Below are 19271 nucleotides of genomic sequence, written 5' to 3' on the forward strand. Positions count from 1 at the left end.
ATTTTAAAATAAATAAAAATTTGAAAATTAAATTTTTTATCAAATGAATGCAACATAATGTGAGCATAAAAGACTTCTTATAAAAGCAAATCTTACCAACCCAAACAATGGTAATGTATGGATATGACTATTAAAATACAAAGTCTGAGTACTGTGCATATTTAGGTTTTCTTTACTCCTTTTCTGTAGGGATCTAATGAAACATTAATCCATATTAAGCAAAATCAGCATTATGTAATCAACGGTTAAGTGAAATGCTGTACTGTGTTAATTCATTATGAAACTTTACATAACATTCTATCATGAAATTGCTTCATCTTCCCACAATGAGGGCTGTTTTATATCTTAAAGTTCAATGTTCACAGCTTAAACAAGTGGTTTTATTCATTTATTTTAGGGTGATTTTAGTATAAACAAAGACTTTGTTTATCCCTCTTTCAAAGAGACATACTGTAAAAGTTCATTTTCGGAGGAGGAATATTTGATCTTTTAATCCTATTTTGAGGAAACCCACTGGCTAAGAGGGGAGTGAAAATTCTTCTCTCTTTATACCTCATTAGTTCAATAATCGGGTTAGTTACCAGATATTGTGCTGTTTTATGTAAGAAGCTGAAAAGCTGTAAAATATCAGATAATTGGCTGTAACTAATGTGAAGACAAGAGTTGTTATGTGCTTTCTGACCACTGCTTATTGGAATAACTTTTATGCTATGTTGTAGTGCAACTAAATATTTTCATTAGAAAAATGGACATGCAAATTCAATGATCCCCAACCTCTCTCCAAGATATGCACAATAATATATACAAACATTTTCTTTCTTTATTTCAACAATATAGAATGCAGACAGAAATACATGAAAAATACAAGATTTATATTATTACATAAAAATGTATTATATTTACACTGATTAAAGGTTTAAAACTGATTAAGCCGTCTACTTTTCTTTATCGCTTTTATGAGTCCGTTTCACTGTTACGGCAGTGCCGAAAAGTCTGTCCCAGTGACTAAAGAAAGGTGCAAAGTTGCTGCTGGGTTTCTGGTGATGCATGTCATGGGCCATCGCCCCTCCAAGAAGCCCAAAAGGAACCAGGTGGCTAGGAGAATATGGCAGGTCGTAGCCGATATGGTCTTCCACAGACATCCAAATGCTGAAAACAGTGATGGTCCACACGGTCAGAGGATGGCACTTGAGCAGGATGGGATCGAGGTTGCTCCAGAAGCCCACCGTCATCAGCTCCACGCCGCTCAGGTGCTGGGTGGACCAGGAGAACGGCGAGATGTAATCGTGATGGATGGCATGGATCAATCTGTACAGGTGAGGGTTTTTGTGGTGCACCATGTGCCAGAGGAAGTACTGGGCGTCGAAGACGAGCAAAACGCCCAACCCGCCTGAGAACAGCTCCCATACTGTCGGAGCAACTGCTGGAAGTGGAGGCGCAGGCATCACCACGTTGGTGATCGACACAGCCGGTAGAACAAACACCAGATGATTGTACACCGCCGTCCCCAGAGTCCTCAGCATCATGCCGACGGTGGGACGCCGCTCCTTTTGGATCTTGTACTTGAAAAGAGGAGCTTTCTCTCCTAGGACGTCCAGGAGCGCGAAGGGGGCGCTGAAGATGAAGTAGCTGGAGAAGGCGAGCAGCACCGGGAAGAACGGAGACGAGACCTGGCTGTGGTGCTGGTAATACAGGTAGTCCCACAGGGGCTGGAGGAGACGGTTTGAAGCTGTGGAAGTTGGGAGTTGAAGAGCGACTTCACTGATGTTCCACATCCTGCTGCTGGATTGAGCAATGGCCAGTGAATGCTGATGGGGAACAACCCAGCCTTATTTATACGGCTGAGCCAGACTTGGAACTCCGGTAAATCCATGATAAGGTACTTTCTCTCAGCCGATACCCCCCCCCCCACCGAACCGAAAGTTCCCAAAATTTATGAACTAATGTTATGCAGGATTACTTCCTTCCTTTCAATTCCTGGCACAAAAGAAAAGCTTTCTCAAATACACCAGTCTCTCCCTCTCTTTAAAGTTATTGATCTTTAAATAGACGTTTTAATGTAATTATTACTGAAACCTAGCAAGGACCTTCTACTATCCAGAAGACAAAATAATAACAGTATCCACCGATCATCCAATCCAAAAGAATCAAGGGTGTCAAAACTTTTGAACTGGGTGATTCGTGTTAATTATTCTTGTGGACTGAAGATCTGTTTTGTGAAATAGCGTATTCAGGGCAGTACTAAATAAAAAACAAAGTGCAATTTTTATGATCCCTCTCATATATTTTTGAATTATTAATATTTTGCAGATTCTGCAAGGGTTGTGTAATCTTATGATCACAAATACACTCACCTAAAGGATTATTAGGAACACCATACTAATACTGTGTTTGACCCCCTTTCGCCTTCAGAACTGCCTTAATTCTACGTGGCATTGATTCAACAAGGTGCTGAAAGCATTCTTTAGAAATGTTGGCCCATATTGATAGGATAGCATCTTGCAGTTGATGGAGATTTGTGGGATGCACATCCAGGGCACGAAGCTCCCGTTCCACCACATCCCAAAGATGCTCTATTGGGTTGAGATCTGGTGACTGTGGGGGCCATTTTAGTACAGTGAACTCATTGTCATGTTCAAGAAACCAATTTGAAATGATTCAAGCTTTGTGACATGGTGCATTATCCTGCTGGAAGTAGCCATCAGAGGATGGGTACATGGTGGTCATAAAGGGATGGACATGGTCAGAAACAATGCTCAGGTAGGCCGTGGCATTTAAACGATGCCCAATTGGCACTAAGGGGCCTAAAGTGTGCCAAGAAAACATCCCCCACACCATTACACCACCACCACCAGCTTGCACAGTGGTAACAAGGCATGATGGATCCATGTTCTCATTCTGCTTACGCCAAATTCTGACTCTACCATCTGAATGTCTCAACAGAAATCGAGACTCATCAGACCAGGCAACATTTTTCCAGTCTTCAACTGTCCAATTTTGGTGAGCTCGTGCAAATTGTAGCCTCTTTTTCCTATTTGTAGTGGAGATGAGTGGTACCCGGTGGGGTCTTCTGCTGTTGTAGCCCATCCGCCTCAAGGTTGTGCGTATTGTGGCTTCACAAATGCTTTGCTGCATACCTCGGTTGTAACGAGTGGTTATTTCAGTCAAAGTTGCTCTTCTATCAGCTTGAATCAGTCGGCCCATTCTCCTCTGACCTCTAGCATCAACAAGGCATTTTCGCCCACAGGACTGCCGCATACTGGATGTTTTTCCCTTTTCACACCATTCTTTGTAAACCCTAGAAATGGTTGTGCGTGAAAATCCCAGTAACTGAGCAGATTGTGAAATACTCAGACCGGCCCGTCCGGCAACAACAACCATGCCACGCTCAAAATTGCTTAAATCACCTTTCTTTCCCATTCTGCCATTCAGTTTGGAGTTCAGGAGATTGTCTTGACCAGGACCACACCCCTAAATGCATTGAAGCAACAGCCATGTGATTGGTTGATTAGATAATTGCATTAATGAGAAATTGAACAGGTGTTCCTAATAATCCTTTAGGTGAGTGTATATTCAGTGTTGAATTAAATATTTTGCATATCACATTCTCAATTAATAATAACAACAACCAGATGTTTTTTTTTTTTTTTACATAATTTTATTTCCATTGAAATCATAGAAAATGCACAGAAATATTTTGCAGTCCATAATTTGCTTATTCAACTACTACATTTTGGATACAAGTCTCCATAATTAGAATTTTAGTGCTTGCATTAAAAAAAAAAATCTAAGTTTTCATGACTCATTATTTCAGATATTCGTAAGCAATCTAAAGCCAAAGGTGCGAGTACATTTATGTACATAATATGTTTATTTATTTCTACAAAAACTGCAAGAAAACAATTTTGTGAAATGTCTAAAAATGTCACATAAATGACTTGATTAAAGACCTGGCCATGAATCATCTGATTGGCTGAAAATAAGATCCTTTGGTATCATTATTCACTTTTTTTCCTTGCCACCGTTTTACGTGTGTTGGTGTATTTGTGCCGGTCATTCCTGTATAGAAAAATAAGATAGCAACAAAGGTTCATATGCAGTTCAGAGACAAAAACAAGTTCATGATCAAGTCATGACTCATGTCCAATTCGTTTAGAGCGCATGGGTCACCAACAGTTTACATTCGCTTTAAAGGGTCATATGATGCTATTTTAAAAGTTAATAATTTTGATTATTGGGTGTTCAAAAAATTTTTTTTTATGTATGAGCCCCTCTATTCCCCTCATACAGTAGGTGGAAGGGAAATATTACAGTATGCTATATTTCATTGCCACAGGATTTATATGACACATACCTGCTCATCTTAGCCTTGTTTCTACAGCCCTGTCCGCCCTCCCAGTGGCTTGTGAAGGCGCCTCTTGTCATCATACTTCCGCAACCAACACATGGCTTACTGTTGCCGTATGGCTAGAAGGGGAAAACAAAACAAGAAGTCAAAAATCTTAAGTATATTATACACCAGTGGTTCTCAACTGTTGGGTAGAGACCCAAAAAATGGGCCACAGTTGTAGACAGCAGGGAAAAAATGTATCATTTCTGCATAGAAAAATAAGAGAAAAGCAATAGATAATATACAGTAGAATTTTGTTGAACAGTTAGTTTAGTTATGACATGTCAACGGACATGTGTCTAGTCAAACTCTACAATATTTAGGTGCAAATTCATTCTCCAAAATTATGAGAAAAATACTACACTGAAAATGGCTTTGACAGTGAGCTGAATGAACACGCCCACTTTTCTAAATCCAATCAATTTCCATTGGGAAAAAACAAGCCACGCCCTCTATTTTTCTCAATATTCCGTTTCACTCGCAAAATACGTCACAAAACTGAAGTAAAGTCGGTCACAACTTCTGGTTCACGCTGACTTTAAAAGCAGGTTCACGTGTAGCGAGGATAAACAGTTTGTGCCGATCCATTCGTTTTACTTTCATGAAAACACCTAAATTCAAAACATTTAAAGCCATTTAAATGATACATTTTCCTACTCAGTCTATGTTACTTTAATAATTTAGCCTATTGTTGGTTCCAAGCAGTTCATGGTAATATTAATAGATTTCTAAAGACATTTTAGTTCTGTGTCATCATTTGATGCCCAATGGAAAATCTGGGACCAGAAGAAAAGCTAGATGAGACTCATTGTTTTCAACCCATTCAACCTTTTAGAATAAATGTTGTGTTCTTGACAAAATGTGGGTCAAATCCTCTTTGTTGTGCCTGTAGTGTTTTAATATTTCCCAAAGCCAAAAGGTTTAAACAGGCAGCCTGCCTAGTTTGTCTCTAATTTCAACATAATAATTAGGTTAGGGGGGATTGAGGTGAAAATAATCCTCATCCTGTGACCTGATGACCTGCTGCTGACCTGCTCTTTGGCACAATAACCACAGATCATTCTGTTGGCCAGCTCCATCAGATGGTCCTGATCTTCATCATGGCAGACATCACATGGGTACGCCCGACCACAGCATGGAAATCTGGCAGGAGAGACCATTAATGCAAGACGGCTCCTAAATACGAGCCAAGTGCATTTTATAGGTCAAACAAGAGGACTTGGTGGTACACAAAGTTTTCTGCGACAGAATAAACCTCTTACAGACCCAGACGCTGTTGCCGATAGTTACCTTAGCCACCGGTGACTTTGTTTGAAATGCCGGCAGGCGCCTTTTTCAGGTAGGGGTTTCCCCTGCTGAACTGCAGGGTCTCTGTAGCGTCGAGTGTATTGAGCAGCTGCACCTGTAAAATAATCTTTTTATTTATATGCTGCTTTACGCTCAATGCAATTTACAAAGAGAGTCTGGAATCTCCTCAACCACAGGGCATCAGAAAACAAACCAATTAACCAATAATTTGAGAAACACCGTAGGATTTTTACAGGCATAGTTCGATTTACGGGGGGGTATTGGGGGGGTCCGACCCCCCTAGATGAGACTTGGACCCTCCCAAAAGGGATGAAAGTAATAGTTTGCGGGGTACTGAAATTTTTTTAATAAAATATTATGTTAGCCTATCCAAAATTGTATGCATTTAAATGCAGTATTACCATCACATACCAACAATTCAGGAAATAATCTACTGAAATACGATTTTCAAACCCTCACTCCCCATTGGGCTGTACCATTTCTCTGGTACGTTCAGACTGTGTTCTTTGCTATGGTTCTTTGATATCACTTCACTAGCTGTCAAAGCATACGTACCGGGTACGGGCGCAGGCGCTGGTGTGTCAGCGAAAAATTAAGAGCATGTGGCTGAATCAACTTTAATCGTTTTGACTGCCATGTATCATGCGCTGTGCTTTGTGGTAAATGTTATGAGCAGCTCGTCATCTAAACAGGTTTTCAGAACTGTATATGGTGGACATAAATATACTGACGAACTGAAGCAAATGCACAGTGAAGGCTGCAAATGCCTGATATACGAATGGGTTTACAAGCGGTGGCCATACATTTGTCTAATATTTCACTGCCTTTGTAACATAGTGATAGCCAACCTTTGAAAAACATTGAGTACCACGATCGCTATGGTTTAACCGGAGGTCTCCATTCCACTCAGTGGCCATCGCTGCTGCGTAACTTAAAAACATTAGGCCTACAATCACACGGCGTAGCAGGAGTTCCATAGATATACTGACACGGGGAGAGGTTTAATGAGGCGATTTATCATTTTGTGCAATTTCATTCTTAACGTCTTAACAAGAGGGAATCTGCACTAATATTCAGGGAATCTCGCATATAGATTAGTGGTTCTCATGTGTGTAAGCCTATATAAAATGGAGAGTGACATCACCAGTCGAAATAGCTGTACCCCCCGAAGCTCACGGATAATTCGAACACTGTGTTTACAGGTACAGGTGTAGGGAAAAATACTATGGTAGTAAATGGGGCCCAAGATCTGCTTGGTAACAAACATTCTTACAAATATCTTCCTTTGTGTTCAGCAGAACAAAGACATTTATACAGGTTTGGAACAACTTGAGAGCGAGTAAACGATGACAGAATTTTTATTTTTGGGTGAACTATCCCTTTAACCTTAGGGAACACCAGGTGCCGGTGTTAAATAATCCCTTCCGCGAGACTAATTCTTGACAGAATATCAAAGCATAAGAAACAAGAACTGTACAGAATCAGTGAGGATATAGGACAAGGTTCAGACCTGTCTGATTTCTGGTCTCTGGCTGAATGAAATGAAATCGTGTCGCTTCCACAAAAATCCTGAGTTTGGTATGACAATGTTGGCAGTTTTGTTCCCAGTTTTGCCCATAGGTCAGATTCTAGAAAAGAAGAAAAAAAGTTTGTTGTGTGAGAACTGCATTTATGTCAATAATTTATTATTACTCTATTTTAATATATTCTAAAAGCTGAATTATAATTATTCATTCTAATATGCTGATTTGGTGCTCAAGAAACATTCTCATTTTTTTCAGGATTCTTTGATCAATAGAAAGTTGAAAATAATTTGATCAGGTTAATGCATTCATACAGACTTAATTTATATATAACAAAACAACATTTTATTCATTTATATATATAAAAAAAAATCTTACTGCCTTCAAACTTTTGAACAGTAGTGTTCAATATATATATATATATATATATATATATACACACACACACACACACTCACCTAAAGGATTATTAGGAACACCATACTAATACTGTGTTTGACCCCCTTTCACCTTCAGAACTGCCTTAATTCTACGTGGCATTGATTCAACAAGGTGCTGAAAGCATTCTTTAGAAATGTTGGCCCATATTGATAGGATAGCATCTTGCAGTTGATGGAGATTTGTGGGATGCACATCCAGGGCACGAAGCTCCCGTTCCACCACATCCCAAAGATGCTCTATTGGGTTGAGATCTGGTGACTGTGGGGGCCATTTTAGTACAGTGAACTCATTGTCATGTTCAAGAAATCAATTTGAAATGATTCGAGCTTTGTGACATGGTGCATTATCCTGCTGGAAGTAGCCATCAGAGGATGGGTACATGGTGGTCATAAAGGGATGGACATGGTCAGAAACAATGCTCAGGTAGGCCGTGGCATTTAAACGATGCCCAATTGGCACTAAGGGGCCTAAAGTGTGCCAAGAAAACATCCCCCACACCATTACACCACCACCACCAGCCTGCACAGTGGTAACAAGGCATGATGGATCCATGTTCTCATTCTGTTTACGCCAAATTCTGACTCTACCATCTGAATGTCTCAACAGAAATCGAGACTCATCAGACCAGGCAACATTTTTCCAGTCTTCAACTGTCCAATTTTGGTGAGCTCGTGCAAATTGTAGCCTCTTTTTCCTATTTGTAGTGGAGATGAGTGGTACCCGGTGGGGTCTTCTGCTGTTGTAGCCCATCCGCCTCAAGGTTGTGCATGTTGTGGCTTCACAAATGCTTTGCTGCATACCTCGGTTGTAACGAGTGGTTATTTCAGTCAAAGTTGCTCTTCTATCAGCTTGAATCAGTCAGCCCATTCTCCTCTGACCTCTAGCATCAACAAGGCATTTTCGCCCACAAAAATGGATGTTTTTCCCTTTTCACACCATTCTTTGTAAACCCTAGAAATGGTTGTGCGTGAAAATCCCAGTAACTGAGCAGATTCTATTGTATTGCAGTAACAATACTCAGACCGGCCCGTCCGGCAACAACAACCATGCCACGCTCAAAATTGCTTAAATCACCTTTCTTTCCCATTCTGACATTCAGTTTGGAGTTCAGGAGATTGTCTTGACCAGGACCACACCCCTAAATGCATTGAAGCAACTGCCATGTGATTGGTTGATTAGATAATTGCATTAATGAGAAATTGAACAGGTGTTCCTAATAATCCTTTAGGTGAGCATATATATATATATATATATGAAGAGTTCAGATGAAAAAGCCTCTAAGTGCTCTAATTTTCTTCTCGAATGATCATTTTTGTCAAACTTGTATATTTAAGTTCAGTAATTTCACTTAAATGGCATTGAAAATTACCTATTAATTGTCATTTAAGTGGTCATTTAATTGTCATTTAAGACAGCAGTCAACATTTAAAGTGGATCAAAACCTTTCATCAAAGTTATACATGAATTTTGAACAATACCCGTTCTTGTCTTTGTCTTTGATCCACTTCAAATGTTGACTATTGTATATATATATATATACACACATATATATATATATATATAGTGTGAATTTAGGTAATCTCAATGGCAAAAAGTATCCCAATCAACCTGAATGTTGAACCTGAATCTTTGCAGACCTGAACTGTGTCCTCCTTGTTGCAGTTAAGGCATCCAACACTGAACTCGGAGTCTTGCAGTACCAGGTCTACAGGCACAGCTGCTTTTAGGTCCATATAGCCCAAAACATCACTGTACTGGTGCATCATAGCAGGTCTGAAGGTCACCCTGATCTCTGCTCCACATTTCTCACACTGAGCAGCACAGGGCAGACGCCCCGTCAGGGTCAGGTCAGAGTCCACTTTACACCTACAAAAAGCGAAACATGGATATTTTACGCTCATGCCTGATGGCAGTTTGTGATCAATTGTTTAAAGAAATAAGAGGCCATGCTTGCACCTGGTATTGACATCAGACCTTGGTGATCCGATCATAAATGGACAGCTCTAAATATAAGTGTATTTCTAAACATTATACTTTTTGAGTATATTTGGGGCATGGTGCCGATGACACATACTGAGTATCGTAATGATATGCTAATGCAGCGGTCCCCAACCTTTTTTGCGCCACGGACCGGTTTAATATCAGACAATATTTGGCGGATAAATACAACAAAATAAAATGATACGACCGGCATAAAAACTGGGGTATTTTTTAAATATAATAATAAACGTGAATCCAATGTGTAGGCCTACTCGCAACTTTAATAGCAGTGTCCTCGTAACATCGCGCCTAAAGACAACTGAGAAAGCCTGAACACAAACAAAATGCCCCCCAAAAGAAAAAAAATCTCCATGTTTTTGGTGCTGATGCGTTCTAACATGTAAGGGTGGCGCTGCCAATAAAGCACCTAAAAGCTGTCACAACGAACCGGCCAAATTAATGATTATGAATATGTAAAATATAGCAGGAGACATTTTAATTGTTTACTAATAAACCAGTTTTTTTTATGTCAGTGTCGGCTGGAAAGATGAAGTTGACGATGCTGACTCGCGATCTTCGCAGTAGTGAACGCGCCAGAGAGAAATGCACATTTCATACAGATTACATTAAGCAGAGAGCAGTCTGTTTTCTTTCGTTTTGAATTGTTCTGTTTAAAAGTAGACATTTCAAGCTTTCTATATATGTCTCAGGTCTGTGAGGCAAGAAGGCTACCTTATACACTGAGTTTCGGTTAATTTATGAGACCAGCTCCAGGTTCACGCACCGGCGCCTCCGTGTCGTGATCATCTATTTTCTAATATATTTACTTCTTATTTATTAAATCCAGACAATTGGTTAATGAAACATTGATTAAAATTAAGATACAATTAATACAAAACGAAATTAAATTTAAAGACAGGCTTTGTGCTTTCTGTTTGAGGTCTCTGTGAAAGTTTTAAAGCAGTCTTTTAGTGCCGCTTTCAGAGCGCTCATGTCCGTAACGGAGAACTGTCCCGTCTGTAACATTGTTTTTTTGTGAAATAAATTTCAAAATAAATTTAAAAAACTTATAGTCCAGTGCGACTTAGGCTATATATGTTTTTTCTTCTTCATGGCGCATTTTTTGACTGATGCGACTTATACTCCGGAGCTACTTATAGTGCGGAAAATACGGTAAGTTATTTATTCTTTCTGTGTGGCCCGGTACCAAATGTCCCACGGACCGGTACCGGTCCGCGGCCCGGGGGTTGGGGACCCCTGTGCTAATGAGTTCGAAAAAATACAGCATTACGACAAAATTCAAATTAGCAGAAATTCAAACAGAAAATAGAGAATCAGAGAAATTTTGTTCCTAGCCCTTACGGTTCAAAAGTGAGTGCAAATTTAGACAGTTGGTGGCGCTAGAGGGAATGAGTTAGGGACTCCAAATTTGTTGTGATTAATGTTCAGACTGTCTACCATCTTTTTGCCAAATTTCATCATTTTCCCACAAGCCGTTCTACGGGCTGCCATAGACTCAACAGCTGATGAACTTTACTTTCAGAATGATTTTTTTTATTTAGTTTAGTACGCTTATTTAGTTATCGTTATAGTATATGTTATAGTATAGTAAATATATAGTATATATGGTGTGAACGGGCCTTAAATGCCCATAAATATAAAATTCCAATAGAATTAGAACAATTATTAAAACTCTATAGTTGTCGTCCTTAGTGTGAACGGGCCTTAAAACCTGGTGCAAACAACCGTCTCGACCACTTGTTGTGATAGGATCATTGAAGAAAGATGTAAATACCAGGCATAATAAAAAGGTTAGAGTTCTGATCTCTGATTAACATCTGAAAACTGAAATGAAATGTTTTAGTTTGGTTTGAAAAAGGACAGAAATTCACCTGTTGCACTTCAGGGAAACTGAGATCCGACTGGCCGCCACAGTAGCTGTTTGTTCTCCCAGTATCAGACCCAGCAGTTTGATTTCAGTACCTCTTCGTCTGTCTCTTGTTTTTATGTTCTCCACCTGGTGGCCGCCTTCCTCCCCATCAATACCAAGAGCAGTTTCATCCTCCTCCTCCTCTTCCTCCTCCTTATCTACTCCAGCTTCATCATGTTCTTCCTCCTCCTCCCCTGAAGCCACTGTGAGTGACACTACACGCTCAGGAGTGTCCGATTTCTTGGATGTGTTCTTAAAAACTGTGACCTTGAGCTGCTCATAGGGAACAAACTGTATTCCAGCCCTCTCTAGGTCAACGTCTTTTTTCAACTGAGAAGAGAGATTTGAAAGTTATTAATACTAAACCTAGGTTGACCTGAGTCTGTTCATTGACAGTCTGATGCATAACTGGAAGACACTTCTCAGCTGTAATCTGATTGGCTGTTTTATATTCCCAGGCGAGTGCGAGTCTCACCTGTCTGGCCCCCTCAGTGAAGAGTTTCTCCATACTACGGTCCAGCCAGCGCAAGTATGGCCTGAAGAGCAGCTCGACTCTACCCATCAGCTGATTAGTGGCATGTTTAGCCCTCAGCCATTCCTCTGAGGCCTTCTGCACATGTCTGCATTCACACACCATTTAATAAATAGTTGATATCAGTTTATATTTGTATGCACAGTGTGTGAAATATTAACAGTTCTTCTCACCTCCCCATAAGTGATTGTAATTCCTGGTCCTCAGGGACATCCACAGTGAAAACCTATGATACGTTAGCTTTTATTAGCAAAAACATACATTTTAACATCAAACTTGAAAGATTTCAAAGACGCACACCTCTTGAGGGTAACTCTCAGGAAAGCTGACCATGATGTCCACTTCGTTAAGATCATATGGCTGCAAATAATAACAGACATGATCAGTGTAGCTTTATCATATGATCCCATAACTGTGTCTAGCATGCCAGCTGTAAGATTTTGCAATACAATTATATAAACATACATACATACATAATATAAATATACAATAAGCTTATAATTAGTAAGATTTTTCTTTTGAAAATAATAATAATGTTCAGCTAGGATGTATTAATAGATCAAAAATGACTTATAAACATGTTATAAACATTTCTATTTCAAATAAAACCTGATCATTTCAACTTTATCAAAGAATCCTGAAAAAGCAGCACTACTGTTTTCAACATTGATACGTTTCCTGAGCACCAAATAAGCATATTCGAATGATTTCTAAAGGATCATGTGACACTGAAGACTGGAGTTGCTGAAAATTCAGCTTTGATCACAGGAATAAATCGCATTTTAAAATAAATTTATATAAATAAATGTTAATAATATTTCACAAAATTACTGTTTTTATGATTTTTTTATAAATTAAATGCAGACTTCTTTCAATAACATTAAAAAAATATTACTGACTTTCCTGCGGACTTTAAAATGATTAGGCTACATAAAACACTACATTGTTTGAAAGACCTTATAAAAATCCATTTAGACTTATGTAACATTCAATAAGTCTGAATTAGTTATGCAAACAAGCATAATACGAAAGTAATCCATTCTTGATCTTCTTTCATTAAGTTTTGCACAATCAGCTGTATGATACCGATATTAAGGTTATACTTCAATACTTTAGTGTTCCCATATTCCCATTCTATACTAACTTGGACTTTGCCATTAGGCACATGGTTGCTCTTTGGTTCTGCTTCTCTTTATGTATGCTCATTGCCTGTACTTTAAATTGCCCCTATTATGCTTTTTCGGATATTACGTTTCACGTAGTGTGTAATTGTTAGTGAATGTAAAAGGTCTGCAAAGTTGTAAGCTGAAAGTGCTCGATAAATGAAGTTACTGCGTTCCAAAAGAAAGAACAGATTCTGAACTGCCTGAAACGGGTCGTCAGTAATTCCAGCCTTACTTCCTGCTCGAACCTAGGTGAGTCTGTAACTAATTTGCCTACAGTATAATGCCTGCTCGCAAACGTCTACTTTGACCCGCACTCAAACACTGTAATTGAAGCTGAGGCCTGGAAGAGTTTGGTTTGCACTGTCGACATGTCGAGAAGATGCTGTTTTCTGTGCTGCGAAAGCAAATCCACTTTGCCTGCACTTCCAAAAGGATGAGGACTCAAACTGATACAGTAAAAACAACACAACCGTTACTGTTCGTATCACTGTGTATCACAAGTAAAATTCAAATATGGTAATGGAAGTTTTGTTTCTGTAAGTGGCAGATCACAACTGACGGGGCCATCTGACCAATCAGAGCAGAGTAGTCTCTCGGAAAGGAGGGGTTTAGAGAGACTGAATCCTTTATCGAACTGTTTCTGACATTGTGAGAAAAGAGGTGATGCTGAAATGTATATTATGAGTAAATTAAAGTGTTTTTTGACCTTGGATGCATGTAAACCTATTGTAAGAGACCTCCGTAACAAAATTAGGAACCTTAAAGGATTAGTTCACCCCAAAATGAAAATTTCCTAATAATTTACTCACCCCAATGCCATCCAAGATATCCATATCTTTCTTTCCTCAGTGGGAGAGAAATTATGTTTTTTGAGGAAAACATTTCTGGATTTTTCTTCTAACAATGGACTTCATTGGTTACCATCGTTTTTAAGTCCAAATCAATGCAGTTTCAAAAGTCTTTGAAGTGTTTAAACGGGCTGTACGCGATCACAGCTGAAGAAGAGGTTGTTATCTAGCGAAACGATAGGTCATTTAAATTTTTTTTTTTATAATTTATAGACTTTTTACCTTCAATAGTTCGGATTGAGCTGATCAACAAACGGACAGGGAACTACGTCATCACGTTGAAAGAAAGACATGGATATCTTGGATGGCATTGGGGTGAGTAAATTATTAGGAAATTTTCATTTTGGGGTGAACTAATCCTTTAAAACAGCATTATGGGGCACTTTAATTCACTTTATGTTCTATACAATAAGTGTTTACCCAGTCAGGGTCCGTGGCTTGAACCGTGACTCTGTAGTAGGTCAGCTGTCCATCTTCTCGCTCCTGCACGATGAGATTGTCTTTCGGAAATCTCTTCGTCAGCTGAGCGATCTCAGTGGCTCTCAGCTGCTTGCAGACCTCTTCGGTAAGGTCAGCCAGTTTGACCTGCTCATGACTTTTAGCTGGTCGTGGGGCTGGAGCGGAAGGCCTGAAGCTGCTCCTCTCTCTCGGGCCGTGAGGCTGGTCCTTCACGGGCGGAAGCTGCTGTGGATGCAAGAAGCGACACTGATCCTCCATTGCACAAAACCCAGACAGAAAGTAGCGGCAGGGACGCCTGGGTCTCTCCTGCTTCACAGGAGCACTTTTGTGGCCGGATGGAGGCGGATGCTTCTTTGTAAAAGATTGGCTGTTTTCGCTCGACTGCTGTTGTTTGTCTGATGCGTGACCATCCACGGTTCCTTCTTTCCCCTTGTGAGCCGTACCATTCTCTCCTTCTTTCAATGGACCTGCAGCTCTCTGATGAAGAAAGCGGCACCTTTTCCCGTAATAGCATTGCCTGCCCTGAGAGTAAAAACGGCACAGTTGCTGCACCTGACCGGCCTTCTGTGAAGTCTCCTTACTGCTAATCTCAATATCGTGGCTTGAGTCGTCCTTTTCCGTTTCAACCGACACAGAAGGGGCTGGTTCATCCTCAGGAACCGATGACTGTGAAACATAAATAAAACAACATTAAAGGCACACTATGCAAGATTTGTACCTTAAAGTCCCCCGTGAACCGGAAGTTGCAAACGACTTTTTTCCAGTGTTGTGACGTATTTCCAAGTGAAAGGGAATTTTGAACAGAGGGCAGGGTTTTACTTCGGCGCTCCTCCTCTCCATCTCTGCTCATCGCAGACTAATGGTTTGAGAAGTGGTTAAACGTTTTCAACCTAAGCCGTCAAACTGACGTCATCAGAAAAGGAACGCCGAAGTATCTTTTCAGATTTTGATTAAAGATTACCAAGGCAAACAATTTTTTTCTGTGTATTAACTTGCACGGATTAATAATTCACCACAAGACTATGCGCTAACAAAGTAAATAGGGTACATTTTGATTTCATGCCGACTTTAATATAACAGCTTCGAAATCCTTTCGATGGTAAACAAACTCATAGTAGGGCGAATCATCCCGATAGCAAAGCAATGCAGGTTTGAGAGGTGGTGCCCTGACAAATCTCGCGAGAATCACGACTTGCTTTAGGGCACAACGTCACATACATCAACAACATATGAAGCAGCCTCTGTGGAAGACACTAGCATGCATTTCAGACGTGAATCATGGCAGAGTCGACGAAGAAAACGAAGAAAGCGCGGTCGGAAGAGTGCAGAGACGGCTCTAGCGTGAGTGGCATTTACTGCAGTAACGTTAAATACAAGTAGCCTACTCCACTGCGACTCTAGGGGGTCGCTGTTTTAGAAAACGGAAACTGCATAGTGTGCCTTTAAAATATCTTTTATATGACAACAAAGATATAACTGAACTGCAGATTTAGATGCATGATACAGCATTTTTTTTTATTCAAGTTGTGATCCTAATTTAGTATAATCTAATGAGCCCCTTCAATCTTTAAACCCTGTTCCCACAATAATAAGTAGTTAATGACCAAATGATTAGATAATTCTGGTAAAATAGAGTTCAGCCAATAAATGGCAATTAGAGTAAACAGAAAGGTATTTTGTAATCATTCAACATTTCAGCAAATTGGCTCTTTCAAACAGTTCATTCAGTGAACTGGTAATACTGATTCAATAGTTCTTTTAAAATGCTCTAGACCAGGGGTTATCGACTCTGGCCCTCGAGGTCCACTTTCCTGAGCTTAGCTCCAACCCTAATCAAACACACGCAAGGTGAAAAATGTCCCGAAGCAGATTTCGCTCATGTTGGTCATGTGAATTCGCTGCGTTGATCAACAGAAAATTGCTTGGTTTGAAAGTGGCTTCTGTAGTAGCGGTTCATGCATTGCTACACTATTTGACAAGTCACTTTTTTATGTCCATGTAATTTTGCTGATGTAACCGCACCTTTAGCACTATTCTGCAATTTTTCAGAGGCGAAATCTAGTCATTTCAATAGGAATCTATGCTATTGGAATTTAACGGGACCATCGACAATAGTAGACAATTAACATATCTAATAAAGCCTTATGTATGTGCATTTGTTATGGGCACTTTCGTAACACTGCTTCATTAAACTTCTAAACATTTACAAATCTTTTGGTTCGATCAATGCATAATAATTACGCATCTATAATACAAAAAGGAGAATATTTAATTCAGGTCGTGGTACACGTCTTTTTGCTGTGAAATCTTTGATTAATTTTTTTTTAAATAAATGTAAGAATCATTTTCATATTGTTAGTAATATTTCCATATGACCATTTACCGGACTGAAGCAATTTAGGTTTACTATACATAAATATCATGACAAATCATGTTAAAATGCGAGTAGCAAATATGATGCATCAGGCCGTTGAGGAGAGTGTTTTTTTTTTTTGTATATCTATGAATTATAATTGAATTGCATTTTATTTTTTGACATCCACAATTAAAACTACAGAGCTAAGTATCATAAAACTAAGTATTTAAATATCATCTTACTAAGACATGTTATAGAGTGACAAACTGATATTTATGTGCATTTTATGTAAGTAGTCTGCTATACTTATATAACTAATATACATTAAAAGCTATCAGAATTTCATTTAACTTTTAGGCCATATAAATAAGCATCAAATTGTCAATTTTTGCTCAGTTTGGGCCTCTGAATGAGTGTCCCTCCTCCTCCTCCTCCTCCAGTATGAGCTACAAATTCTCCTATATGGACCATAAAAGCCTGATGTGTCAAATATTATTCAAAACATAAAATACATATATGCAAACTTTTTAAGATATCGTTAAAAAAACCTCTCTCTCTCTCTCTCTCTCTCTCTCTCTCTCTCTCTCTCTCTCTCTCTCTCTCTCTCTCTCTCTCTATATATATATATATATATATATATATATATATATACACACACACATATATATATATATATACACATACATACATATATAGCCTACATACATACATATATGTCCAACAGGTTCAATGACCTGTTCCATTTGAATAAATATACAGGGTTAATGGTACTACGTAAATAACATTTAATAGATTACAATTTCATGTAAACATTTGCAATAGGTTTGTAAAAGGTGTAATTACATGTTTGGGCAGAGTTTTCGGTGAATTTACACCGTTTTGACCAGCAAGTGCCGCAAGAGGTTGTGTTTTGAGCATAGACTGGTTTTGAGCCGAGTGCTTCGAAACACTGAATCATTTTAGCGAATCAACTGGTTCATTTCATTCAGAATTTCGCAAAGCTTATTTCTCCTATCACAAATGTTCACGTTGATACTGATTTACACTTTTATTAGCTGTGCTAATTATGTTTTATTAATACAAGGTTGATATTCAAAATGAACCTATTCATCTGATTCTTTGAGAACATTCCATTTACGATTCATTTACTGAGGAATCGAACACTGCTAACACGCACTTTGGGATCAGGAAGTGCTACTAAACTTAAAGTTTGGCTGTTAAAAATACCATGTTGTTTTGGATTACTCATGTTGGTGATACTGTCATTATTTATAGCACTGGTCAAAATTACTGGTGAACATTTGTCATGAATGTTACCTAACAGATTTGCTACTAACCTGCACCACACCCGCACTTTCTGACTCCATTGAATCGGATAGTACCACCTTGTAGTCAATGTAAACTGTCCAATCCCTCAGTGTTTATTGCTGTCGCTCTGTGTCGTTTACGTTTACGTTAGCATAAACACATGCGTTTCTAAGATTAAGAGGCATGTGTTAGTTAGATGAAACAAAAATGAAACAAAATGTTATCCTCCTCCAGGGGACGCTTTGCTGGCTCAAACAATATAACCATCCATTGATGCGCATTCAAATCTCAAAACATTTTTTTGCATTACTGGAGACATTTTCACGCTAAAAAGCCTAATCGTTTGAATCTGTTTACTGGTACCTGAAATAATATCATTGCTAAATTAAAAATCTGCTCCAGCAATGATTTGTAAAAGAAGATTTAGTATGTAATCAAGAGCAACTGTGATTCGTACAAACTGACCAGCGCGGAACAAAGTAACATGTACCACGTGACACCGTCATCGACTTCGGCACCGTTCTGGAAAAGCAAGCAGCGTTTCTCTTTCTGGCTATGTATGTGGCTGGTCCTCTGGATGATAAAAACGGTCCTACATTACAGGAAATAGCGACAGGGACGCCTAGCTCTCTCTCTTGCTTTAAAGGAGCAGTTTTGTGGATGAATGGGGGCGGTTGCTCCTCTGTTCCAGACTGGCTGCTGTCTCTCGACTGCTGATGTGTGGGTCTGATGCGTGACCATTCACATTTATTTCCTTTTTCTTTGTGAACTGTACAATTTTCGCCTTTTTCGTCGCGCCTGTTGCTCTCTCATGAAGAAAGCGGCTTTTATACCCGTAATAGCATCATCGCCTGCCCTGAGTGTAGAAACGGCACGATTGCTGCACCTTACCGACATCATAATTAAATAATTTTACCATCGGAATAATGACAGTGAGAACTGTTAATATTCACTGAATTAAAAATACACGGTGAAGAATTGGATATTTGGCCCAATCATAGCTGACCAATCAGAGAGAACGTATGGGCCA

At 39.2% G+C, this 19271-nt stretch overlaps 2 protein-coding genes across 3 annotated transcripts; both read right to left on the reverse strand.

The window, feature by feature from the left end:
- Positions 1-908: 908 nt before the first annotated feature.
- ch25hl1.1 (cholesterol 25-hydroxylase like 1, tandem duplicate 1) lies at positions 909-1799 on the reverse strand. The gene has a single exon (XM_084408500.1). The coding sequence runs from the start codon at positions 1773-1775 to the stop codon at positions 936-938; it is 840 nt and encodes a 279-aa protein (XP_084264626.1). The 5' UTR covers positions 1776-1799; the 3' UTR covers positions 909-935.
- A 1850-nt stretch (positions 1800-3649) lies between these two features.
- Positions 3650-18961, reverse strand: LOC311290867 (uncharacterized protein). Of its 2 annotated transcripts, XM_084409605.1 has the most exons (13): positions 18707-18961; positions 18271-18409; positions 14539-15243; positions 12405-12464; positions 12278-12330; positions 12048-12192; positions 11535-11902; positions 9300-9528; positions 7209-7326; positions 5681-5792; positions 5422-5533; positions 4355-4467; positions 3650-4059 (listed from the first exon to the last, which is right to left on the reverse strand). In XM_084409605.1, exons 2-13 carry the CDS (start codon positions 18298-18300, stop codon positions 3999-4001), a joined length of 2106 nt encoding a protein of 701 aa, XP_084265731.1. In that variant the 5' UTR covers positions 18301-18409; positions 18707-18961; the 3' UTR covers positions 3650-3998. The 2 variants fall into 2 exon arrangements, with proteins under 2 accessions (XP_084265731.1, XP_084265732.1); XM_084409606.1 differs by lacking the exon at positions 18707-18961 and having other exon boundaries at positions 18271-18434.
- Positions 18962-19271: the final 310 nt, after the last annotated feature.

The sequence above is a fragment of the Rutilus rutilus genome (genome assembly GCF_951802725.1).
Source record: "Rutilus rutilus genome assembly, chromosome: 5".
NCBI classification, from domain to species: Eukaryota; Metazoa; Chordata; class Actinopteri; order Cypriniformes; family Leuciscidae; genus Rutilus; species Rutilus rutilus.

Bases quoted from the DNA above. Each gene is read 5' to 3' on its own strand.
- ch25hl1.1 (XM_084408500.1), bottom strand. From the start codon at position 1,775: ATGTGGAACATCAGTGAAGTCGCTCTTCAACTCCCAACTTCCACAGCT.
- LOC311290867 (XM_084409605.1), bottom strand. From the start codon at position 18,300: ATGGAGTCAGAAAGTGCGGGTGTGGTGCAG. The intron at 12,193-12,277 runs GTGAGAAGAACT...GTGTGAATGCAG, and splicing joins TTACAATCACTTATGGGGAG to ACATGTGCAGAAGGCCTCAG. The intron at 4,060-4,354 runs GTATGTGTCATA...TTTTCTATACAG, and splicing joins AACAAGGCTAAGATGAGCAG to GAATGACCGGCACAAATACA.